The sequence below is a fragment of the Watersipora subatra genome, chromosome 1, assembly GCF_963576615.1.
Source record: "Watersipora subatra chromosome 1, tzWatSuba1.1, whole genome shotgun sequence".
Classification (NCBI taxonomy): domain Eukaryota; kingdom Metazoa; phylum Bryozoa; class Gymnolaemata; order Cheilostomatida; family Watersiporidae; genus Watersipora; species Watersipora subatra.
In genome coordinates, this window is record NC_088708.1 from 74794550 (window position 1) to 74815155 (window position 20606).

A 20606-nucleotide genomic window follows, 5' to 3' on the forward strand; every position below is an offset into this window, starting at 1 on the left:
GACAAAGACGTCTTGCTAATTAATTAAACTTCTTTAAATAAAATTTTTAATGAATTTATATCTCTTTTAACACAGGGATTAAGCTGATAAGAAATGTAAACAAAAAAATCCGAGTAAGTGGTTGAAAAATCCTAGCAGATTACAAGGAATCCGAGCATAAACCTTTATTGGACAAAATCCGTCCGAGTGACTGCTTTTGAACTTCAAATCCGACCAATTCGGATTAAATCCGAGTAGTTGAGACCATACCTGCCAACTCTCACGCATTGGGTGTGAGACTCACGCAATCACCCCAAAGAAAAAATGAAAATGCGTGAGATTTTTGCCCCAACGTCCACAATTTTATATATACTATCATTGATACATCAATTGCCCCAAAACCAAATCTCACGCATTGCCCCACTCTTGGGTTGGCAGGTCTGGTTGAGACCCCTGACATAGGCCTGACTGAAAGTTTTAAGATTCTTAGCTACCACTTGTCACTACATTCATACACTTACATTCATATCAAAAGGCGTGACAAAATGGCGTCTGTTCTGAACATGCATACAACGTAGGCAATTCATCTTGAAATCCCATGTCAAGAGGACAAGTGCTATTATGTATCGCATGTACTATTATGTGTACTCTCACGCCCAATGCGTGAGAGTTGGCAGGTATGTGTATCGCATATCAATACGAATGGTTTTTAACAAGCAAATCAATATAGCTTTCGTTTAGTAGCGCAATACATTGTCTTATTTTATTACTGCTTAGTGTGTCTGACTCGCTACAACTAACCCCGTGCACCCGGACAAGATCGTCGATTATCCCGGAGATGCATAAGCGAAAGTCAGATTTCTACCTATTATTAGGCTCACGCAAGAACTGTTTGCATGTTTTTAATCGTGGCAATTGAATACAACTACTCCGTAGTTGTCTATACCAGCACGTTTATAATGGGTGTTTCGCTAGTTTATTGCCCTCATAAGTATCTGCGCATTGTAAACAGCTCATTTTTTTATTACCGTAATAAGTTGACACCAAATGTGAGTGATGACAATTATTCTCTGTTACGGTAACAACTGAGCGTAATGGCCATTTCCATTTATGATTTTTAAAGCCAATGGAAAGAAAGGACCGAGTGCTATATGCATATTTCAAGACAATTATGGATGAAATCAAAGGACTTGAAAAATGCAGTTCTATAGCAGTGATTCTGGGTAATCTGGCTCTTTTCTTAACAAAGACAGCAAATTTCAGGAGCATTAAATTGGTGAACTTTGTTGCACAGCTAACAAAAGTATAGTTGAAGGCTTAATAAATAATAGTTATACATGTAATACCGATTTTAAATATGGCATTTGGTTACATCAGCGGTTGTAAGAGCAGCAGCAAGCACCCTACTATTAACGGTGATTAAGGTGGACTCTAACAAAAACGGCAAAACAAAATGTATACAGTACGTATACCGTAGTTACGGTAATCTATAGATTAGTTGAGATCATTGATCTATGATTGAGATAGCTCGCGTGTAGAAAGCTTTGAAGGAATCGACTGCTCAAACTAGAGTCACGTCCAAATTGTTCGTAGTATATGTAAAGACAACTTCGATTTACAATGTTGACGAGTCCAGTTACCCGTATTGCGCGTACTGCTATCCGCAACCATCCAGATCATGGTGCGCACGATGATTGGTCAGGAAGGTTTACCGGCTCTTAGGATTGGACAGTAATAACAATTCTGCCCGACCATTAGTACAAATGTGTCGAGCCAAGACTGATGGCAAAAAGAAACGAGTTCATAATGCTTGGATGTTCCTTTTTTATATAATCTATGAGGCAGGCTAGGATATAGCATTCAGATGCCAGAGTAATATTTAATTTAATAACGTAATTTTGTGAAGTTATAAAATTTTTCAAAATAAAAGCCTCATGACTTCGTATTTTAGCGGTGAATTTTACTACTCATTCAATTACTGATTGAATGATTGAAAGTGCCTCATATTTTCAGCTGCGCCTAATGATATATTTTGCCCAGGGTTCAGCAAGTTGCTAATCATGCTTAGCTGTCAGCTAGGTAGCCGCTCATCTCACGTATGATCCTTGGGAGAAAGCTTTGGTGGTATTAGCTCGTAGATTTCTTTACATTAAACCATTCAGGGATTTAAGAGAAGTGTCCAGTTAAATGCCAGTACAAACAATTTTAGGTCGTGTTCAAAAAATAGATTAATACTTTGTGTGAATATGGGTAGTAAAGGCAATGCGTCTAGATCAATGAATAATAATAGTAAATAGTGCGGCCATCTTTATTTCGGATCTCAACCAGAACCCTGTATTATCTAGAAAACCATGTTCCTTGACTTGATGGAATAACTCAGTTATACAACACCCCCCTTTTTAAGCTGGTAACCATCTGAACTAAATGAATCACACAATGACTTTTTGGGAAAACTAAAAACAGAAGTTAAAGTAAGCGTACGATTTGAAAGCTTATAAAGTAAGTAAACAACATGAACAAATAGTAGTAAAATAAATCGGAAAATGAGAGTATTAGTTAATGTTGTGTTAATTGCTATCCTCGAGTATTATCAGTCAGCTATCTTTAAAGAAAGTTAAGTGGTAGGTAGCTTGTAGCATTGATTGCCTTCAGAATACATGTCCATATTTATCGAGCTGGTAATCCTCTAGTCTTTTAGGTATTCTTTGCTCTCTAGTCAGAGCACAACTCCTACCTGATCTAGGACAACTGGTGGAGTGAGTGAGATGCGCACTTGTGCCCTCTGGGCTATCCAGATCAGGTGCCTGCAGTCCTAAAGAGTCGGCCTCAATGTTAATCATAGGTGCTGGCACCTTTGTACTCTCTGGACCCAGCATCAAAGCTTTAGGTTATGGTAACTCGGGGCTCTTCACCCGGACAGACACCAGAGCACTCCTTTTTCTTCTGATTGTTCCCTTAGCAGTCTGCACATTGTAAGAACGTGGAGCAATGTTACTTAGTACTGTGCCCTCCCGTTTCATGTTCCTAACGTAAACTCGTGAGCCAGGCTTGCGCTCCGGTAACTGGTGTGCTCTGTCTTTTGTTGTAGTTCATCATGGTCCTTTCTTTTATTTCTTTCTCTTTGTCAACTACTGATTTAGTGCCCCTTTGCAAAGAAGATTGAGCAAGAGTAGTTCTCATTGGCAGAGTAGTTCTGAGAAGTCGGCCCATCAACAGCTCCGATGGAGTAAAGCCATTTTCTAAAGGTGTAGTTTTGTAGATCATTAAGCTCAGATAGGGATTTGTTGATTTCATCCACATCCTCTTCACAGTGCCAACAGCTCTTTCAACTTCTCTGTTTGACTTAAAATAGCGAGGAGAGCTAGTAATATGTTGAAAGCCGTAAAAACGAGAGAACTCTTAAAATTCTTTAAAGCTAAACTGGGACTGTTATTAGACATGACTTGTGAGGTACCATGTACTAGAAAGATAGACTCAAGTTTGTCTATGACAGTAAGAGTCTCCATAAAGTCCAATCGCCTGACCTCTATATAGCGACTATAATACTCACAACCAGTAGATAATGTTGTTTCTTAAACTCAAATATGTCTGCTCCAAGTCTTGACTAAGCGCTGTCATGAAATGTTGAATGATTGAGAGGCTCAACAGGAGTGGGTGAGTTGATCTTGCATTGGCGGCAGCTTTGCACCATCTCTTTTATCTGAGCTGACATACCTGGCCACCAAACAGATCTCCTGGCGCTTCCTAGACATTTTGTAATGCCCTGGTGAATCTGATCCAAAACCTTTAGCCGCATCTCATTGGGAATAACAATTCATTGATTATATAACAGTAAGCCATCAACCTCTGTGAAATGCCTCTTCTCGTCCCAGTATGGGTGTAATGCAGTGTTGGCGTATGTCTTGTCAGTGGACCAACCTAGTCTCATTTACTTCAGAACCTCCTGACAGATAGTGTCAATACGCTGTGCTTCTTTGATCTTGCTAATCTGTGGATCTTCAATTGCTATTGGTGAAGTACAGGTATTCAGTTCTGAGACAAAGGCAAAATCTACGACAGAAGGTTCCTTAACAGGTGCCCTAGATAGAGCATCAGAGAGATGATTCTGACTGCCTCGAACATACTCAAATTTGGGAGCATATCGCATCAATTTAAGACGCATTCTCCAAACTCTGGCTGGCACCTGGTCCGGGTCTTTCACATTCATAAGCTGAACGAGTGGCTTGTGGGCAGTTTCCACAGTAAAAGCTAGACCTCTCAAGAACTGATCTAACTTGTCACAAGCCCAACCATCATAAGGGCTTCCTTCTCAATCACTGCATAGTTCCTTTTAACGTCAGCCAGAATCCTAGATGCATAATAAACTGGCCTCATTGTTCCAATTTTTTGAATCTGAAACATGGTGGCCCCGATTCCATATTGGCTAGCATCAGTAGTTACAATAGTTTGTAGTGAACAGTCATAATGGGATATGACTGCTGTTAAAGTGAGGACTTTTAATCTCGTGGAAAACCTCTTTTTGAGGGAGTCCCCATACCCATGTCTTACTTTCTTTCAACAATTCCCTCATTGGTGCATTCATTGATGAAAGATCAGGTATAACGAGAGCTAGCTGATTGAGCATTCCATTTAATCTTTTTAGCTCAGTCTTGTTAGTCGGCGCTGGATACTCTTGTATGGCCTTCATCTTAGCAGGATCTGCACTCACTCCAGCGTCAATTATGTGACCCAGAAACTTTACAGAAGTCTTGCCGATGTCACATTTTGCTTCATTGAGGGTTAGCCCTGCACGTTCCAACCTAGCTAACACCAAGCGTAGAGTTCTGTCATGGCTCTCGGCATCAGCACCATTAACTAAAATGTCATTCATGTGACATATAACATTATCTATGCCTGTTAGCAACCTTGACATGGCTCATGAGAATATTTCATGAGCACTGGAAATTCCAAAAGGTAATCTGTTATAACAGTACCGGCCAAATGGTGTCAAAAACGTTGTTAGCTTTTTGCAGCTTGCATCTAGACATATCTGCCAAAACCCACTGTTGGCATCAAGTTTTGAGAATACTTTGCTGTTTTTTAAGAGAGCTATGCTGCCATCAACTGCTGGCATAGGAAAAAAATTTCTTCTAACAGCTCTGTTTAGGCCAGTTAAGTCCACACTTATTCGTACTTCTCCTGAAGGTTTTAAAACTGGCGCCATGCCACTGCACCAGTCAGTGCAGTGGCATGGTGCAGTGCATGCTGCCTCAGTCAAAGGTGATATCACTCCTTGATGTACCATCTCCTCAAGTTTTAGCCTAGCTTTCTTTCTTAGAGGCAGTGGTACCTTCCTTGGTGTGAATATACAGACTGGTTTGCTCTCATGTTGAAATGAGATTTTGTAACAATAACCTTTTAGAAGTTCAAGCCCTCTAAACAGATTTGGAAAAACAATTCGAATTTCCTTTGTCACTTCCAGGTGGTCTTTGATGTGACAAGTGACCAGCTCTAGCTTTTCACAAGCATGTCTAATCAGAAGCAAAACTGGTTGGCCTTTGATGACATATGCTTTTTCTGTTATAGATCTTTCCTTGTAAGTCAGCCGAGCTTTCAGGGTACCTAGAATAGGAAGTTGTCTACGACCTGATCCTAGTAAAGTCACATGTGATTCCTCCAGTTGTTGGTTTTTCAGCCATGGCTCTTTATCGCCGATAATGATACCATCGACACCAGTGTTTAATTTGAATTTAGTTTTATTTCCATTAACATCCACTTCAACCACCCAGGTATTCTCAGTAATTTGATTCATACAGAGTTCTCCAGTAAACAAATACTCCTGATCAATCTCTGTAGAAGCTTCATGTATTGCTCTACTTCTACACATAGCCTGCCAGTGATCAAGCTCGCCACAGTTTCTGCATTTCGCATCTTTAGCAGGACAATCTCTTTTAGCATGAGATTGCCTCCCACATTGATTGCGTAGGCTTTGGTATGTGTTGGTGTTGAGTGGAGCAACTCGATGCTGTTGTGTTTGTGAAGTGTGTTGGTTATAGTCTCTTTGTCTTGTTGGTTGGCTAGGCCTCTGTCTTTGTGATTCATTACTTGACCTTTTTACTACAGCATCTATTGTCTCAGGACCTGCATTTTTTGCCACCGATTGCATTACCACAGACGTAACCTCATTGCTTCTGCTAACCCTAACCGCTTCAGCTAGTGTCAAATTGTTGCCTTGAGAAATCAGTTTCTTTCTTACATTGTCATCTACAATACCTAGCACTATACGATCTCTCAACATCTCGTCTAGTGGGGTAACTCCACCTGTAGTTGCAGGATGGTAGTTGTAAGCACAACTGTCTGCCAATGAACGTAAGTCAGCATAGAAAGCGTCAAATGGCTTATTAGGTAGTTGATTTTGTACATTAAATTTGTGACGCTAATGCACAATGTTTCTGTCACCTATACAATACTGTTTAAGAATATCTAATATAGCGTTGAGTGACTGGTCTGTTATGTATTTATCGCTATTCTCAACTACTCTAGCAGCATTGTCACCGATTATATATAAGAGCAGAGCACGCTTGGAATCTTCTTTCAGCGTGAAGAAGAAGCTGAAAGAAAGCCTAGACAAAATGTAATATGATTGCCACTTGCTCTTAAAACGTCTAAAGTTGAGCTCACGTTCACAATCAAGAATGATTTCACCAGGTGGCTCAATTCTAGGAGCATTACGTTGTACTATAACAGTCTGTGGTTGTTGGGCGTCTTCTTCATCTCCCACTTCACAAATATATCGCTGCCACCATGTGTGAATATGGGTAGTAAAAACGATGCGTCTAGATTAATGAATAATAATAGTAAATAGTGCGGCCATCTTTATTTCGGATCTCAACCGGAACCCTGTATTATCTAGAAAACCATATTTTTTAACGCATTGGAATAACCCAGTTATACAACATACTTAGCATTTGTTTTGAGTAGTACAGTCTGTTGTATTAGTGTTTATAACTACCTTTGGGTGTTGTTGTGTCTGTAGCCTGAATTTTATCTGGCTGGCCAGCCCGATGTCTGTGGAGGTTAACAAATTAATTTGAGGTTCACATCAGAGTCATCTTTTTCTAAATTTGTAGAAACGTGCGGCCCCTATTTCAGGTTTCTTGTATCTTGGAGGTAGTGTTTATGACGCTTATAATAATAACTAATTAATATAACACAGTCCAACTCAACCTGTCCTGTGTGGAGCTTAGGGATAGACAAAATAACGATAAATGATTGCGATGTTCGTAGTTGTCTTCTCGATCATATAAATCGAAGTGAAACTCTCCTATCGTGTTATCTATCTTACCGGTAGTTTCTTTTTCTAATCGATAGTTCACATCTCAATACACGTATAATGTTTGTAGAGTTTTATAGAAACTCCAAACTCATATTTGTACTCGGATTGTTATTGAGAGATTTGAATCACGGATGTTGATCACAGTAATACTTCAACTTACGAGTGCTCCAACGTACGAGAAACTTGAGATACGAGCCAGCTTTTAAGCAAGTTTTAGCACTAACATACGAGCCATATTTGAGATACGAGCACGTGAGTCAGTTGCCAAGTATGCCGGAGGTGTTTTATGACAACAGCATTAATCTGTATTTTTCAACTGCACAGGTTATACTTTTGTACCGTGTTTTTGTGCACGCTTTTCAGTGCAGAATTATGTGAATTAAAAGTTCTGTGCGTAGACCGAAAGTTTGCCAGTAAAATGAAAAACAATGCAAAGAAAAAGAACGCAACTTTCCGTTTAATATCAAATGATAACAATTGATATTAAACGGAAAATTATTGAAAAATATGCGAAATGTGTATGCATGATTGAGCTAGCTCAGCAATATGACAGAAATACATCCACAATTATCAAACAGAAGGATTATATTCAGGGCATTTAACTCGCAAAAGTACTAACCGTAGTTTCTAAACGGCGCGGCGATCTTCACCACCGCTGATGGAGAGACCGCTCAGGCATTGGATATAAGATAAACAATTGGCCGGTGACAGCGTAACTGAAACGACGCTACTTGAAAAGGCCGTTGCTATCTATCAAAACTATAAAAATAGACAATTGGACAAGTTGGCTAGTGGTCGTGCATTAAACCTTTGTGACGACACCTGTGTTCGTCCTAATCGCGACATGTTGAAAGGGCGACAAAGGCAAACGTCCTTAGATAGGTTCATCTTAAAACGGCCGGCTAGTCGTGAAAGCGAAACAAAGGAAAAATTAGCTAACTAGCGAGAAACTTCAAACTATGAACGCCGAAGAAATTTTAATTACGTTAAGTTAAAAATGAAAGTTTGCTTTTAGATTTGCTTCCAAGTTTGTCTTTTAAGACTTTGATAAAATCCAAATTTATCAAAGTCAACTGTTATAATGAAGGATAACTTATATATCTCTCTCTGGCAAATGCTAGCATTAGCTGCTATTGTATATATTTAATTTTACATTTTAATTTAACACATTTCCTTGCATTATTTTTTATTTGTTGCTTTTTGAAAGCAAGTGGTAAGTTAGGACAATAATCAACATGTTCTTTCTGTTACAATATCTTGTTTTGAGTGTTTTATTTGCATTTTACCGAGTAGGGAAATCAATAAATATATATTTAATTGTTCTATATATAAATAAATTGCACCAACATGCGAGTAAATTGACATACGAGCTCAGTCTCGGAACGCATTAAGCTCGTAAGTTGAAGTATGACTGTATATTTATTGTTAATCATATAGGGCTGAAGCCTTCACACCGTGAAACCTGTGAAATTACAGACAATTAATAAAGGTTGACTTGCAACAAAATTCACATTACAGTTATTTGGTATCATGATTCACCATGTCTTACCCTATTGTGTTGTAGGTTCAAAATATATGGGAATGTGATTACAAGCTCTTGAAAGCTAAAAACGAAAAGCCGCCGTAGATTAGAATCTGTTTATTTATCTGAATCGTCATATTTCCCTGTATCCTGGTAGCTCTGCATCCAAGTTCTTTAGACTGCTGTTGATTTGGTTTGGTCTGATTCATGTTAACCTCTTGAAGTTGAACACCATTTTGAGGCTTGGATTGAGATGCTGTGTTCTTGTCACTCCGGTACTTGGGTGACCAGTTACTGTTGTAGTTAGCAATTGCGTGAAGTTTCTTGCAGATCAAACATTCCCTTTTTTCGACACATGCCTTAGATCTGTGCCCTGTCCTCAAGCATCGGAAGCATAGTCCTTTCTCTTTGATAATCCTGTCTCTCTTTTTTGTTTACCTTCTGTAGCTTCCAGCAATCACTAGTAGGGTGATTTCTTTGGTTACAAAATGCACACTGCTGTGTAGATTTAGTTTCTACAGTTGTTTAGAAGGTTCCAAGGTTTCTCTTTTCGGGACGTTTTGGGGTTTTTCTTGAATCATGCCTGTTGAGATCTCTAGGTTGGCAATATATGCCTCTTCTTTGACGAACTCTGAGAACTCTGTAAATGTTGGGTAACGTTGCTCAGTCTGTCGTTTTTGACCCACTATCGGCCATTTTCGTTTTAACCAGTCAGGTAGTTTGGTGGTCATCCTTTCGTTTCCAATGCAGTTGTTGAGAATCCCCAGTTGAGGCATTGACTTCATTGCTGTTTGCAAGTAACAAAGATAGTCACTAAACTCTCTCAAGCCTTTAGGATCTTTCGGTCTAATTTGAGGCCACTCGCTTAGCCTTTTGTGGAAGTTCCTGGCGATCGTGTGTTCATTGCCATATCTTTCTTTGAGAATAGTTATGAGCTACCTGGTAGGTAGCTCAGAGGGCAAATTCCTTATTTCACTACATTGTTTGTCCATTTTTTTGCTGCAAATTGTTTTTTTTCTGCAGTTCATCCTTTTTATTCATGGGTCCTGATATCACGATTGTTGTGGATCATGATATCACGATTATTGTGGCTGTAATGTTGTTAATGAATCAAAGGTATTTTCTTTATCCTAATAAATGCTGACTGAAGCCTAAGCATCCAACTGAATCTTTTGAAGACTACTCTTGCACACACACAATCTTATCATTTCAGTAGATTTTATGCCATGACAATCCTTGTTCCCTTAATAATTATTGAGATTTTTTAAATTCTTTTCTGTCATCACAATGTTTTATTTGACTGATAGGTCGATAGTTATTTTAATTCGGTAGGTAGTTGATTGTATCACCAACATCCGGTAGTTATTGGTAACTCGATATATCGAGAAGAGAACTCCCAAAGATAGGATATTAGCATATCAGTATTCATCGTCCATCTCTAATGGAACTGTAACGCCCTGCTGCTCTGCGGAACTGTTTTTTGTTTTTTTTGGTCCGGTGAGTTCTTTGATAGTTTTTGGTAGAAAACTATTGTGATAGAGACTGCTCTTTGTTTACACTGAAGTGTACTGAAGTGAACTCTAGTTTGACACTGAAGTGTCAAACTAGAGTTCACTTCAGTACTTCAGTACACTGAAGTGAACTCTAGTTTGAACTTTAGTGAACTCAATGTTTGAGCTCTAGTTTGACACTGAAGTGTCAAACTAGAGCTCAAACATTGAGCTTTAGTTTTGATGGCGTTGTTTGGCCAATTCATAATTTCATCGCATGACTCTGTTAGAGCAGGATGGGTCTCTTTTTCATTGAAGATTCTCATTAGCAGATGTAGTTGCAGTTGTTGTCTTCTTTGTTGTAGCGGGGTAATATCAAGTTGTTCCATGGCATCGGTGATTCCTTTAGTGCCTTTGATTTCTGCTATAAGCCTTGATGCTAAGTTTTGAACCTGTTCCAAACTATGTATTTTTCACTTGTTACTCGGATTCCAGGCTGCAGTTGCATACTCAAAATGAAGCAGACAAAGAGATTTATATGCTAAAAGCATTGCCCTCTGAGGTGCACAGTGAAGTGCACGTTTAGACTATATGGTTATTGAATCTCAAAGTCTCTTATACTGTCTCTGCTAGGTACTGACTTTCAGCTACTTGCTCCAGTAATTTCCTATTCAGTTTGCATACTAGCATAAAAATTTTGGTAAGCGTGTTGAACACGAAGATTTTGCTCTTTTTAACATTGGATTCCATTCACTATCTTGCTGAGCATCTGGAGTTTGCACAGAAATTCATTTTGGCTCACCACAAGCGGTTGATCTTGTGATCATTTTTATTGTTTTATCATTTTAGCACATGTATATTTTCAAACTACTTAACTACATAATGATAAGCATGTACAATGGCCTTAGGATACAGTATTAAACATAATCCTGAGTATTATGTTATGTGTTAGCTAGAGAAAATTATGTTATACACAATTATTCCGCATCCACACCTACATCAGTGTTAATTTGCAGTCATCTTATTCTATTTTTTACTATGTTTAGTTTGTGCGCTTTTACTTAGATTGTAGGAACTAATTTGATTAATGCTGGTTCAGATACTAGTAAAAGTGCTAATTCATACGCAACACCAATATTTACCAGTTAAGGATAGTTTTTTATTTCTATAAGTCTAACACTTAATATACACAACTAACAAAATTCTAAAACAATACTAGTGACAAAAGATTAAAATCAACCAATTAAGGTTACACTTTTACGCCAACAGTTGCCCATGTTTTTGCGCAGTCTCGTAAATCTATGAGTTTTGACAGACAACCAAAAGGGAGCCTTGCCAATCCAAGTAGAAATAGGCTTAACAGTTGAAAGAGACAGTCATTGAAGCTGTTCTCTTTTATAGATGTCTCTGTCAGCCTGCGAAAAGATGTTTAGGTGCTCAGGTTCTGTTTTTTATGTTTTAGAGGGTTGGTATTTGAGTGAACTTGTGTTGAGTACGTCACGGAAATGTACTGATTGGCATGATGACCAACTCCTATAATTTTGGTTGTCTGGTAGAGGTTGGCAGAGCTGTGTATGCGTCATCGCCTCTTACCTTTTTTGGTGGTTTTCTGGCTTGCTGATTGACACTTCTTCTTTGATTGATTTCTTTCACTTGCAATTTCTGATCTGCTTGTTGATGCATCTTTATTAACTGGTTTTTCTGATGATTTTTTGATATACCAGGCGCTTTGCTGACTGCATGTATTGCACATATTTCTTGTCGTCCTGGTTTTATTCCCTTGTTGGATATGGTTTCGCTGGTATTTCCATACAACAATTTATAGCTGATGACTTCTTCAAGTAAAAAAAGTCGGAACAAATTTGGACGAATTAAAGTTTAACAGTCTGTGATATAAACAAATCTGAAGAAGATGATTTGTAAAAAAAAAACTAGCTACCGATCTATCAGTAGCTAGGCAACTCATTGTGATAACTGAGTTTTATTTATTCAAACAAGCAGAGTTTAAGCAGATATAAAATAATAATATTAGACCAATGATACTGTAGTAAATTCTGTTTCTTGCTTTTGATTTGTGGATAGCAGGAAAGAGTCTTGCCAGCATGAATATAAGATAGTGGCCATCATTATTGGTAATCACGAGTGAAAGCAATGTGCATTTTTTCGCCAAGTCCTTGGTGACCCATCGGCTTGGTCATGTTTCAGTTCTGTATTGTTTGACCTCTGTTACCACCATCAAAATGAGTTGTGCTATTTGGGATCTTTCTCTAGCCAGAAAAGTGTTTCCGACATCCAACTTGAATGATGCGTCGTTCCAGTTGTTGAATATCTATACACCTGTGTTCTGGCTCCTCGAGATATTGTTGATTTATTGTGCTCGATTGGCCACCAGACTTTTGGTGAGAATTGCCAGTCACTTCGTTGGTGCCAATCATTCCTTGGGAAGGCGGACCCTGTTCTCTTGATTACCGGTTATTTATTCTGTTTATGTGCAAAATATTGCCTTTAGAGTTTGCTACCACATAAAACTGTCTGCTAGTTCTCGTGCTACTTTGCTTTTCTGCCGCCTTGCCTTCTGAGTTTGAAGTCATTTAACAGAGCTGGTATGCCCTTGCTTAAGATTGGAAGGTTCTTCAATGTTTTTTCAAAACATTTTTGCACTTTCTCTTAACTATCGACCTGGTAATCTCGGGTAACACACAATGGTTTTTTCTAACTGGCTCTGAGCTGGCAATAATGAAAACCCTTATGAAAGAATGTTCCTAATCATTAGGTACCTAAGTGAAGAACAGGTCTTTAAGACCCGTTCATCATTCTTTTTGCAATCTTTCTTAATAGCCTTTCTGTTGGATTGTGTGTGATGTGTAGATGTAGCAGAGTGTTGATACTTCATCGAATAGTTTGAACTTTCAGGCTGTAAACTGTTATTTATTATCTTGGTGTACTGGACTTGATAAGCCATATCTAGCAATAGTTCTCTTGTCAGTTGTTATAATCTGGCTACCATCAGATGTCATCAATGATTTCATTTCAAGAAAGTCTGTTAGACATTTACCATGATCAAGTGTTTGTTGTTTTTATACAAGAAGTGATCCATTCCTATTTTATGATAAGGACAGATCGAGAATATTGTTGCTGTTTAAGATGTTCTTACAGAAATCTGGGGAGGCCATTTGATATGCCACGCATTGCTCACTATGCTATTGGATGTCATGTGCCAATATACTGCTTGTCTCATTTATCATAATTTAGGTGCTGTTCCATTTGAAGCCTGTCTTATATCTCTTAGAACCTTAGTGATGACTATCCGTGTTTTTATACTGGACTTGTATACTAAACCATTTAATATAGCTGAGCCTTCTTTAAACATTTAAATTGGCTTCAACTCTAGTGAAAGCCTCACATAAGGGTTAGACCAGCCATAGAATAGCAGCTGTTTAAGGTATTAGGTCGCATTCGTTGACAGATTTGGTTAGTTGTAAAATACATTATCATATCAGTTTATGCCTCTTAATTATTATCCAATACTTTTAGTAATTACATCAATGAGTAGTATATTGTCATCTGAAATGAGTCAACGAGAAAACTTGAATGCTTCAATAGTCCTTCACATTTGAGAGACTGCAGGAAGCTTTTGTATGGTCTAAATGCTGATGATGAGTGAAATCACACTCACAGTTGGTTCAGTAAAGTGCAGTGTTACTACTGACTGAACAACTGCATACTATCAGTTCATGGAAACAAAATGTTGTAGAACAAAGTGCACTCTTTGTACCCGCATGGTCTTGTATGCTTTGTCAACTTTGGTATAGCGTTTTTATTAAACCATAGATTATGTTTGATAATAGAATTTTTTTTTACCAGTTTGTTGCATGACAAGTAAGACTTAGGTGCCTAGTTTGGTGTAAGCATACTGATGAGGTGAATGTAACTGTTGATTTTACCATGAACCTTTACACATTATGTTAATGACGAACAACTGGTTTTCAGAATTTTGAGATGTTTTACATCTCTTGGCCAATACTGCTTCTGGTAATTGGTGAAAGTAGTGGCAGAAATCTTCCTGGTTCCTGAAAAGACACTAGTCATTGAAAGCCAATATGACAAATGCCGACTTACTTTTTTTCTGTAAATATATAATTTACATTTGTGCCTATGTTAGTCATGCTAGCTCATTCATTTCATTGTTGAATGTAGAATGAGAGTTCTGTAGTTTGTCGTATGCTTTCTTTGGGACAGAACCACAAACTCAACTTTTCTTACTAAAACTGTTTCAAGTTATTTCATAGCAATACTTGTTTACCAGTAAATAGATTTTTTCATCATTCGTCAACGATATGGTGCACTTGAAGGACTTACTGCTCCTATATTCGTTGGAAGAGTTTCACTGCTGTTTTGAATTATTTGACAGTTTCTGTTGTAGCTCGTACGATGCGGAACACAGCTGCTGGCCAACTCTAGTCTTAGATGCAATGGAACTAGGCAGATATTTCTTGTATATACTCTTCCTCAGCCTCAAGGTTTACCCTGTCCGCACTCTATATGATGAATTTTTTAACAAAGAAAATATTTTGTTATACAGGTGAGCACTACACTACTATTCACTGCTCAGACTTACTTTTTCCTATTTTAGCTATGATAATCGTAGTCTTTAGTGTTACTAACAGCTACGGAGCTATCAAAATGATATATCAAGATGTTTTTTTTTCTTTGCCTGCTTTTCTCCAATAAAAATATTGTTTGATGCCCAAAATCTAGTCTTAGTGAGTATTGAAGAATTTGATAGGCAAAATAATTCGCAGGGAGAAGGCCAAATCCATGTTCTATCACGCCTACAATGGCTATATGAATCACGCTTTTCCATATGATGAGCTGCGCCCTCTCACTTGTGACGGTCACAACACCTGGGGCAGGTTAGTTCATACCAACTCTCCTCATATACCCTACGCAAAATGTATATATGTATAACTTTGTATTGGCATCGATAATCACCGACAAAATGATGCTTTTCGTTACATGCCAAAAGAAAGACAAAATAAAGGAGTACACATTTTCTTTGCTGCTTCTCATCATTGCTATATTTGAGTTCTTTGAGAGGCACTTGGAAAATGGTACAAGCCATCTCTGTTCATCTCTCGCTAAGAGACTAGACCTTTTGTGTTTAAGCAACTAGCCAACTCGTGGTTTATAGTGAGTGCGTTATACGACCCACAAGTACCTAGGTTTTTCTTTCTTACTCCAGATCATGATTAGATGTCTCTAAAATAGCGATTATATGATAGTAAATTACATGACAATGGTAAGGTACACTATGGTATCTGCTAGAAATATTACCTTCCAATAGTGCAACACCTGATATATGATAGCATTCATATCACTGAAGCAGGTGAAATAAAGCTACTTCCAGACACTGAATACCGGTATATACATTTTTAGACGCAAATAGTCATCAGAGGCAGCAGTAGGGCCAAAACTAAAATACTGTATGAGGAATCTATGTGTGTGTACACTCCATTGTTTAATCTATTGCTGATTCCTTCCAGCTACTCATTGTCTCTGATCGATGCAATGGATACTCTCGTTGTCATGGGAAACTACACAGAGTTCCAACGAGTCGTGCAACTTGTCCTTGGAAATACTGACTTTGATAAAGACATCAATGTGTCAGTATTTGAAACCAATATAAGAGGTAAACTCACTGCCACTATCTTATGTTAACCAATTACTTATCTGGAGGTACCATAGACCTCCCTTTACTCTAATAGGGCTATGTGGCCTCATGATGAATGAGTTGTGGTTCCTGTCGTAGGTATATGGAGGGCTGATCATTACTTCACCAATTTCTATTGAAGTTCTTTTAGGAAAACTAATACACTTGGCAGTCTCATGCATCGTGAGAGATCATCATGAGTAATCAGTATATGGTGAACTATCTAGTGCGTCGTTAGGGCTCTCTAGTCTTATAATGGTAGCGTGCTCGCCATTAAATTTGACGTTCCAAGTTCGATGCCCGTCCGAGGCAAACTTTTGCCTTAATGATCTTAGCGTCGCTTTGGCTAGACGGACGGATACTGCTTTTATTCATTAAAGATTCTGCCTTGATATTAGAGTTGTGTAATCAACGGCACAACTTGCTCACTAGTTTATCTGTCATTAGGGGTTTAAAGAGCTTTCCTAGAACCTGCAGCAAATATCACGTTTTTGCCTTTTGTTGTACATATGCGTCTTCCAGCTACAGGTTTTGATACATTGAGCTAAGCCATTCCAATACCCACTTTGTAGGTCAAAAACTTATAGAAATGTGTTGTATTTTACTTAAAATTGTTCTACAGCTCAAAAACTATATAGCATTAAAACTAGTCCATTGTATAAAACTATATAGCATTAAAACAAGTCCATTATATAAAACTATATAGCATTAAAACAAGTCCATTATATAAAACTATGTAGCATTAAAACAAGTCCATTATATAAAACTATATAGCATTAAAACAAGTCCATTATATAAAACTGTTTAAGCAACTAGACTATATAAATAAATAAAACTGAACGAATTAAGTGATAACAAAGAAGAATTTTCTATTATTGCTTCATCTTTACCTTAAAGACAGATGAGTTGAGGTGTTTGGTTACCAAAGAGATGGGCAGTGCGCTGGTAGAAGTGGCAATAGTGATAGGCGCAAGTCTTCTTCGACTAATTGATCTGGAAACTTAACATAATTCATATTTTTCGCTCTTATATCGGAATTGTTTTACATCTGGTTCTTATTTATCACTGCTGGCTTCTCCGTTCGTACTAGCTTTCTTTTCCTTGCATCACTTTTATTTTTGCTTCAACACAACTATTAAACAGCTTCGAATACTTTTTAAAGAATTTATTTGTAGATGTTTGCTGTTGATTTTTTTCCTAATTGTTTTACTTTTAAAACCAAACATTACTGTTTTTCTTTTTTTGGCACTAATGCTGCTTACCCTAGTCTTACTTTGTTTCATGATGTTGAAATTTAAAGTAGGAAGAAATAGAGTGCTGCCTAATCTTCATCGAGTACTTTAGACCTAAACTGTATAAAGGAGAGCTGCGCGCATATCTACTGGTTTATATAAAACAATTAGACAAATTAAAACGTCTAAGTGATTGTAGGTCAAGATTTGATTGTAATGATCTTTGTGGTAATTAACAGCACTAATGACTTTGCTTATTTTGAATATAGACTTGTATCCTCTTGGTAATGACAGGTCTGCATTTAAATTTGCTAGACTGAGCATTATTTGGTAGTGGTTGGAGGCCTGCTTTCTGCCCATCTACTGTCTCATAGAGGTGGCTTGGAGCTAGAGCTTGGATGGCCGTGTCAAGGTCCTCTTCTTAGGCTGGCTGAGGAAGTAGCCAAACGCCTTCTTCCAGGTACTCGTCAAACATGCTTCTCATTGCCAACTAGCCTATGAACCTGTGAATCACAACAGACAGGCTGAGATTCCAGGTGTTAATTGTGGCCAGTTGCGTTTCCTTCCCCTCCATTTATATGGTAATTTTATTACTCAGCAGTAGGTTTGAAAAATCGGAAAGGTTTTTTGTAGCAAATATTTTACAGCATTTGCCACGGCGACAGGAATGCCATATGGAACTGTTAACTTACGTTATGGAGTGCCTAAAGGGGAGACACCTGTCACCTGTACAGCTGGTGTTGGTACATTTTTGGTGGAGTTTGGTACCCTATCTCGCCTCACAGGAAATCCTCTCTACGAGAATACAGCAGTCCGAGCTATGGATGCCCTCTGGCAAAGGAAAAGCAATATAGGGCTGGTCAGTTTTTAGTAAACAATAAACTCCAGCGGTCACCAGCTTCTTGTGACACATTCATCGCTTTTGTCTCGATGTAGTGTTTCACTGTGAAACAGTGTCGTACTTTGTGAGCATGGCATTAATATAATGCTTAAGACAACTCAGCCATTAGACAGTAAACCTGCCATAGTTCCATAAATTATATTTTTCATTAGCTATCATAGGTTTTCCTCCTTCGTATCACATGAATCAGTCATGTTTCCCTACATATTGTCAGTTGTTTGAGGGCAACTTCAAAAATCACCATTATAAATGTTTTTTTCTCAGGGATTAAGACATTAACACAATATAATGTAATTTGTGTACACAAATGCTGAGATGATGTGTATTTACTGCTACTCCCAATTATCAAGTCTTTCATCGTCCTCATACAGGTGGGCAATCACATAAATGTTAATACTGGAGAATGGACAGCATTGGACTCTGGAATAGGTGCTGGTGTAGATTCCTACTTTGAATACCTGCTGAAGGGAGGAGTCCTGTTACATACTGACCGCTTCCTGGAACAGCTTGATGGTTCTCTGCAGCTATTCTCTTTCATTTCTTATCTATAGCCATTTTACTTTAGCTGCCATTGATTACGTTACTAAGTGATTATATGCTGGTCAGGCTTAGAAATGGTCTGGCAGTGTCTGAATGAATGCTAAACGGTGAAAGTGCACTCTGCAGCTTACACGACACGGTTCGAAGAGGCCCTAAAGAAGGATGATTGGTATCTCTGGGTCAACATGAAAACTGGAGCTGTGACACTCCCCGTTTTTCAATCACTGGAGGCTTTCTGGCCAGGTATTCAGGTAATTTGGCTAGTACTGCATTAATTATGCTAACTTAACTCTTCTATCAACTGTTTTCTAGCTGCTATCATTGTCAGGAAACTCTACCACAAGTAGTTTTTTCTGGATAATCGCTGTAAAAGAACCCAAGTAGTCTTTTCTGTTTATTACTCACGCACCACTTTTATTGTCCTTAGTCAATTAAATCATTGTTGTGTTTGGGTCCAAGTGGCCACAAGAGTTGTTTCGGGTGTGTTGTGTTCGGCCAACTGTGGTGGTGGTTTGGCAGGGGGATTGGACTGCCTTCGGTGGCTGGCCCTGTGTCTCAACACGTTTTTACTTCCGGTAATTATCCTCCATCCAAGCTTGGCGTTACGGTTTTCAATTCCAATGAGCAACACACAGCTGATTAATAAACATTTTTTCAGATGAGAACATTTTGACATTTATTGTGTTAATTGGTTTCGTTGGACTATTTGAATTAGCTCAGTGAATGTTTTTTTTGAAGACGGCAAAAGGTTTGTGTCGGTAATTTTTGATCTTTTATAAAATTCTTTTTTGTATTGCAGGAAAACAACTTGTCGTAAATACATGTACGTTTTCAATTGTAGATTTTACGGCTTTGGTGTGTATTCAATACAACAGCAACGAGTCATCTCCAAATCAATGATTTAATTTCACCTTTAGACACTCGCAAGCTTCGAACCTAGCGTAAACCGCTATAATCGCACAAAAAAACATGACGATTCTCCATTAGCTTTAATGACTGTTGCTGTAGCTAACTCTCAGAACAGTAGGAAGGAACTGATTTAGGTGATGTCTGTTGGCAGGCACTGATGGGGGATGCGGAAAAAGGCCGAAAAACCATATTAAACTACTTTCAAGTGTTTGAACAGTTTGGTGCAACACCTGAGTTCTATAGTTTAACTAAACTTACAGCCAATACGGGAAGAGAAGGATACCCACTTAGACCAGGTAGGTTGTAAGTCTAGACAAAATCATCTAATACTGATATGATAAAACAATGATAGCTATTGAGACCGGTTTGGCCTGAACACAACAAGTAATACTGATACGAGGAGGAAAGATGTCCATTAGCACCACCTACAACTAGACAGGTATCGTGAAATACCGATTCTCCCATATGTCAGCGTTATGGGCTCTGATATTCCAGTGCATTGAGCGAGTGGCTCCACTAATAAAATTCAGTCTCTAAAGTAATTTAATATCAAGGTTGAAAGATCCTTGACGCATGCTCTGCCAAAAATTGCTGGTATTTGTTTTTGATTTACTCGATTAAGTTATGCACCCTAAATATAGCAATAATGATCACTGCTGTTTGGACTTTTGCCATTTTTATGCTATTTATTCAATTACCTATTAATATGTTGAAATGCTTAGCGTAGCTACAGGTGGTCATTGTAAGCCGGGTTATTGAAAGCAATCGAATGATACTTGCTCATTTTCCACCCTACCCCATCCTTCAATTATCATCGGATGCTTTTGTATTCATTGTAAATATGTTGGATAAGGACTCTTTTTAGCTGAAATTAAGTGTATTCAGTGTGTATACTTATTTTACCAATTGTTTCAAATAACAACCCAATAAAAATATCACTAAAGTTAATGGATTTGCGCGTCACAATTACATTTTCATACAGTGTTCAAGTATCAGCTAGAATTTTTT

The 20606-nt window shown here is 38.1% G+C and overlaps 1 protein-coding gene across 1 annotated transcript in view; it reads left to right on the forward strand.

The window, feature by feature from the left end:
- The window catches only part of LOC137410599 (ER degradation-enhancing alpha-mannosidase-like protein 2), a 21871-nt gene continuing 1265 nt past the window's right edge, over positions 1 to 20606 (forward strand). Inside the window, exons 1-9 of the mRNA XM_068096045.1 lie at positions 1 to 113; positions 14730 to 14888; positions 15109 to 15219; positions 15850 to 15995; positions 17583 to 17708; positions 17896 to 18107; positions 18521 to 18662; positions 18816 to 18940; positions 19750 to 19894. Coding sequence (XP_067952146.1) covers positions 14779 to 14888; positions 15109 to 15219; positions 15850 to 15995; positions 17583 to 17708; positions 17896 to 18107; positions 18521 to 18662; positions 18816 to 18940; positions 19750 to 19894 — 1117 coding nt within the window. The 5' untranslated portion in view covers positions 1 to 113; positions 14730 to 14778. The remainder of the gene's footprint in view (positions 114 to 14729; positions 14889 to 15108; positions 15220 to 15849; positions 15996 to 17582; positions 17709 to 17895; positions 18108 to 18520; positions 18663 to 18815; positions 18941 to 19749; positions 19895 to 20606) is intronic.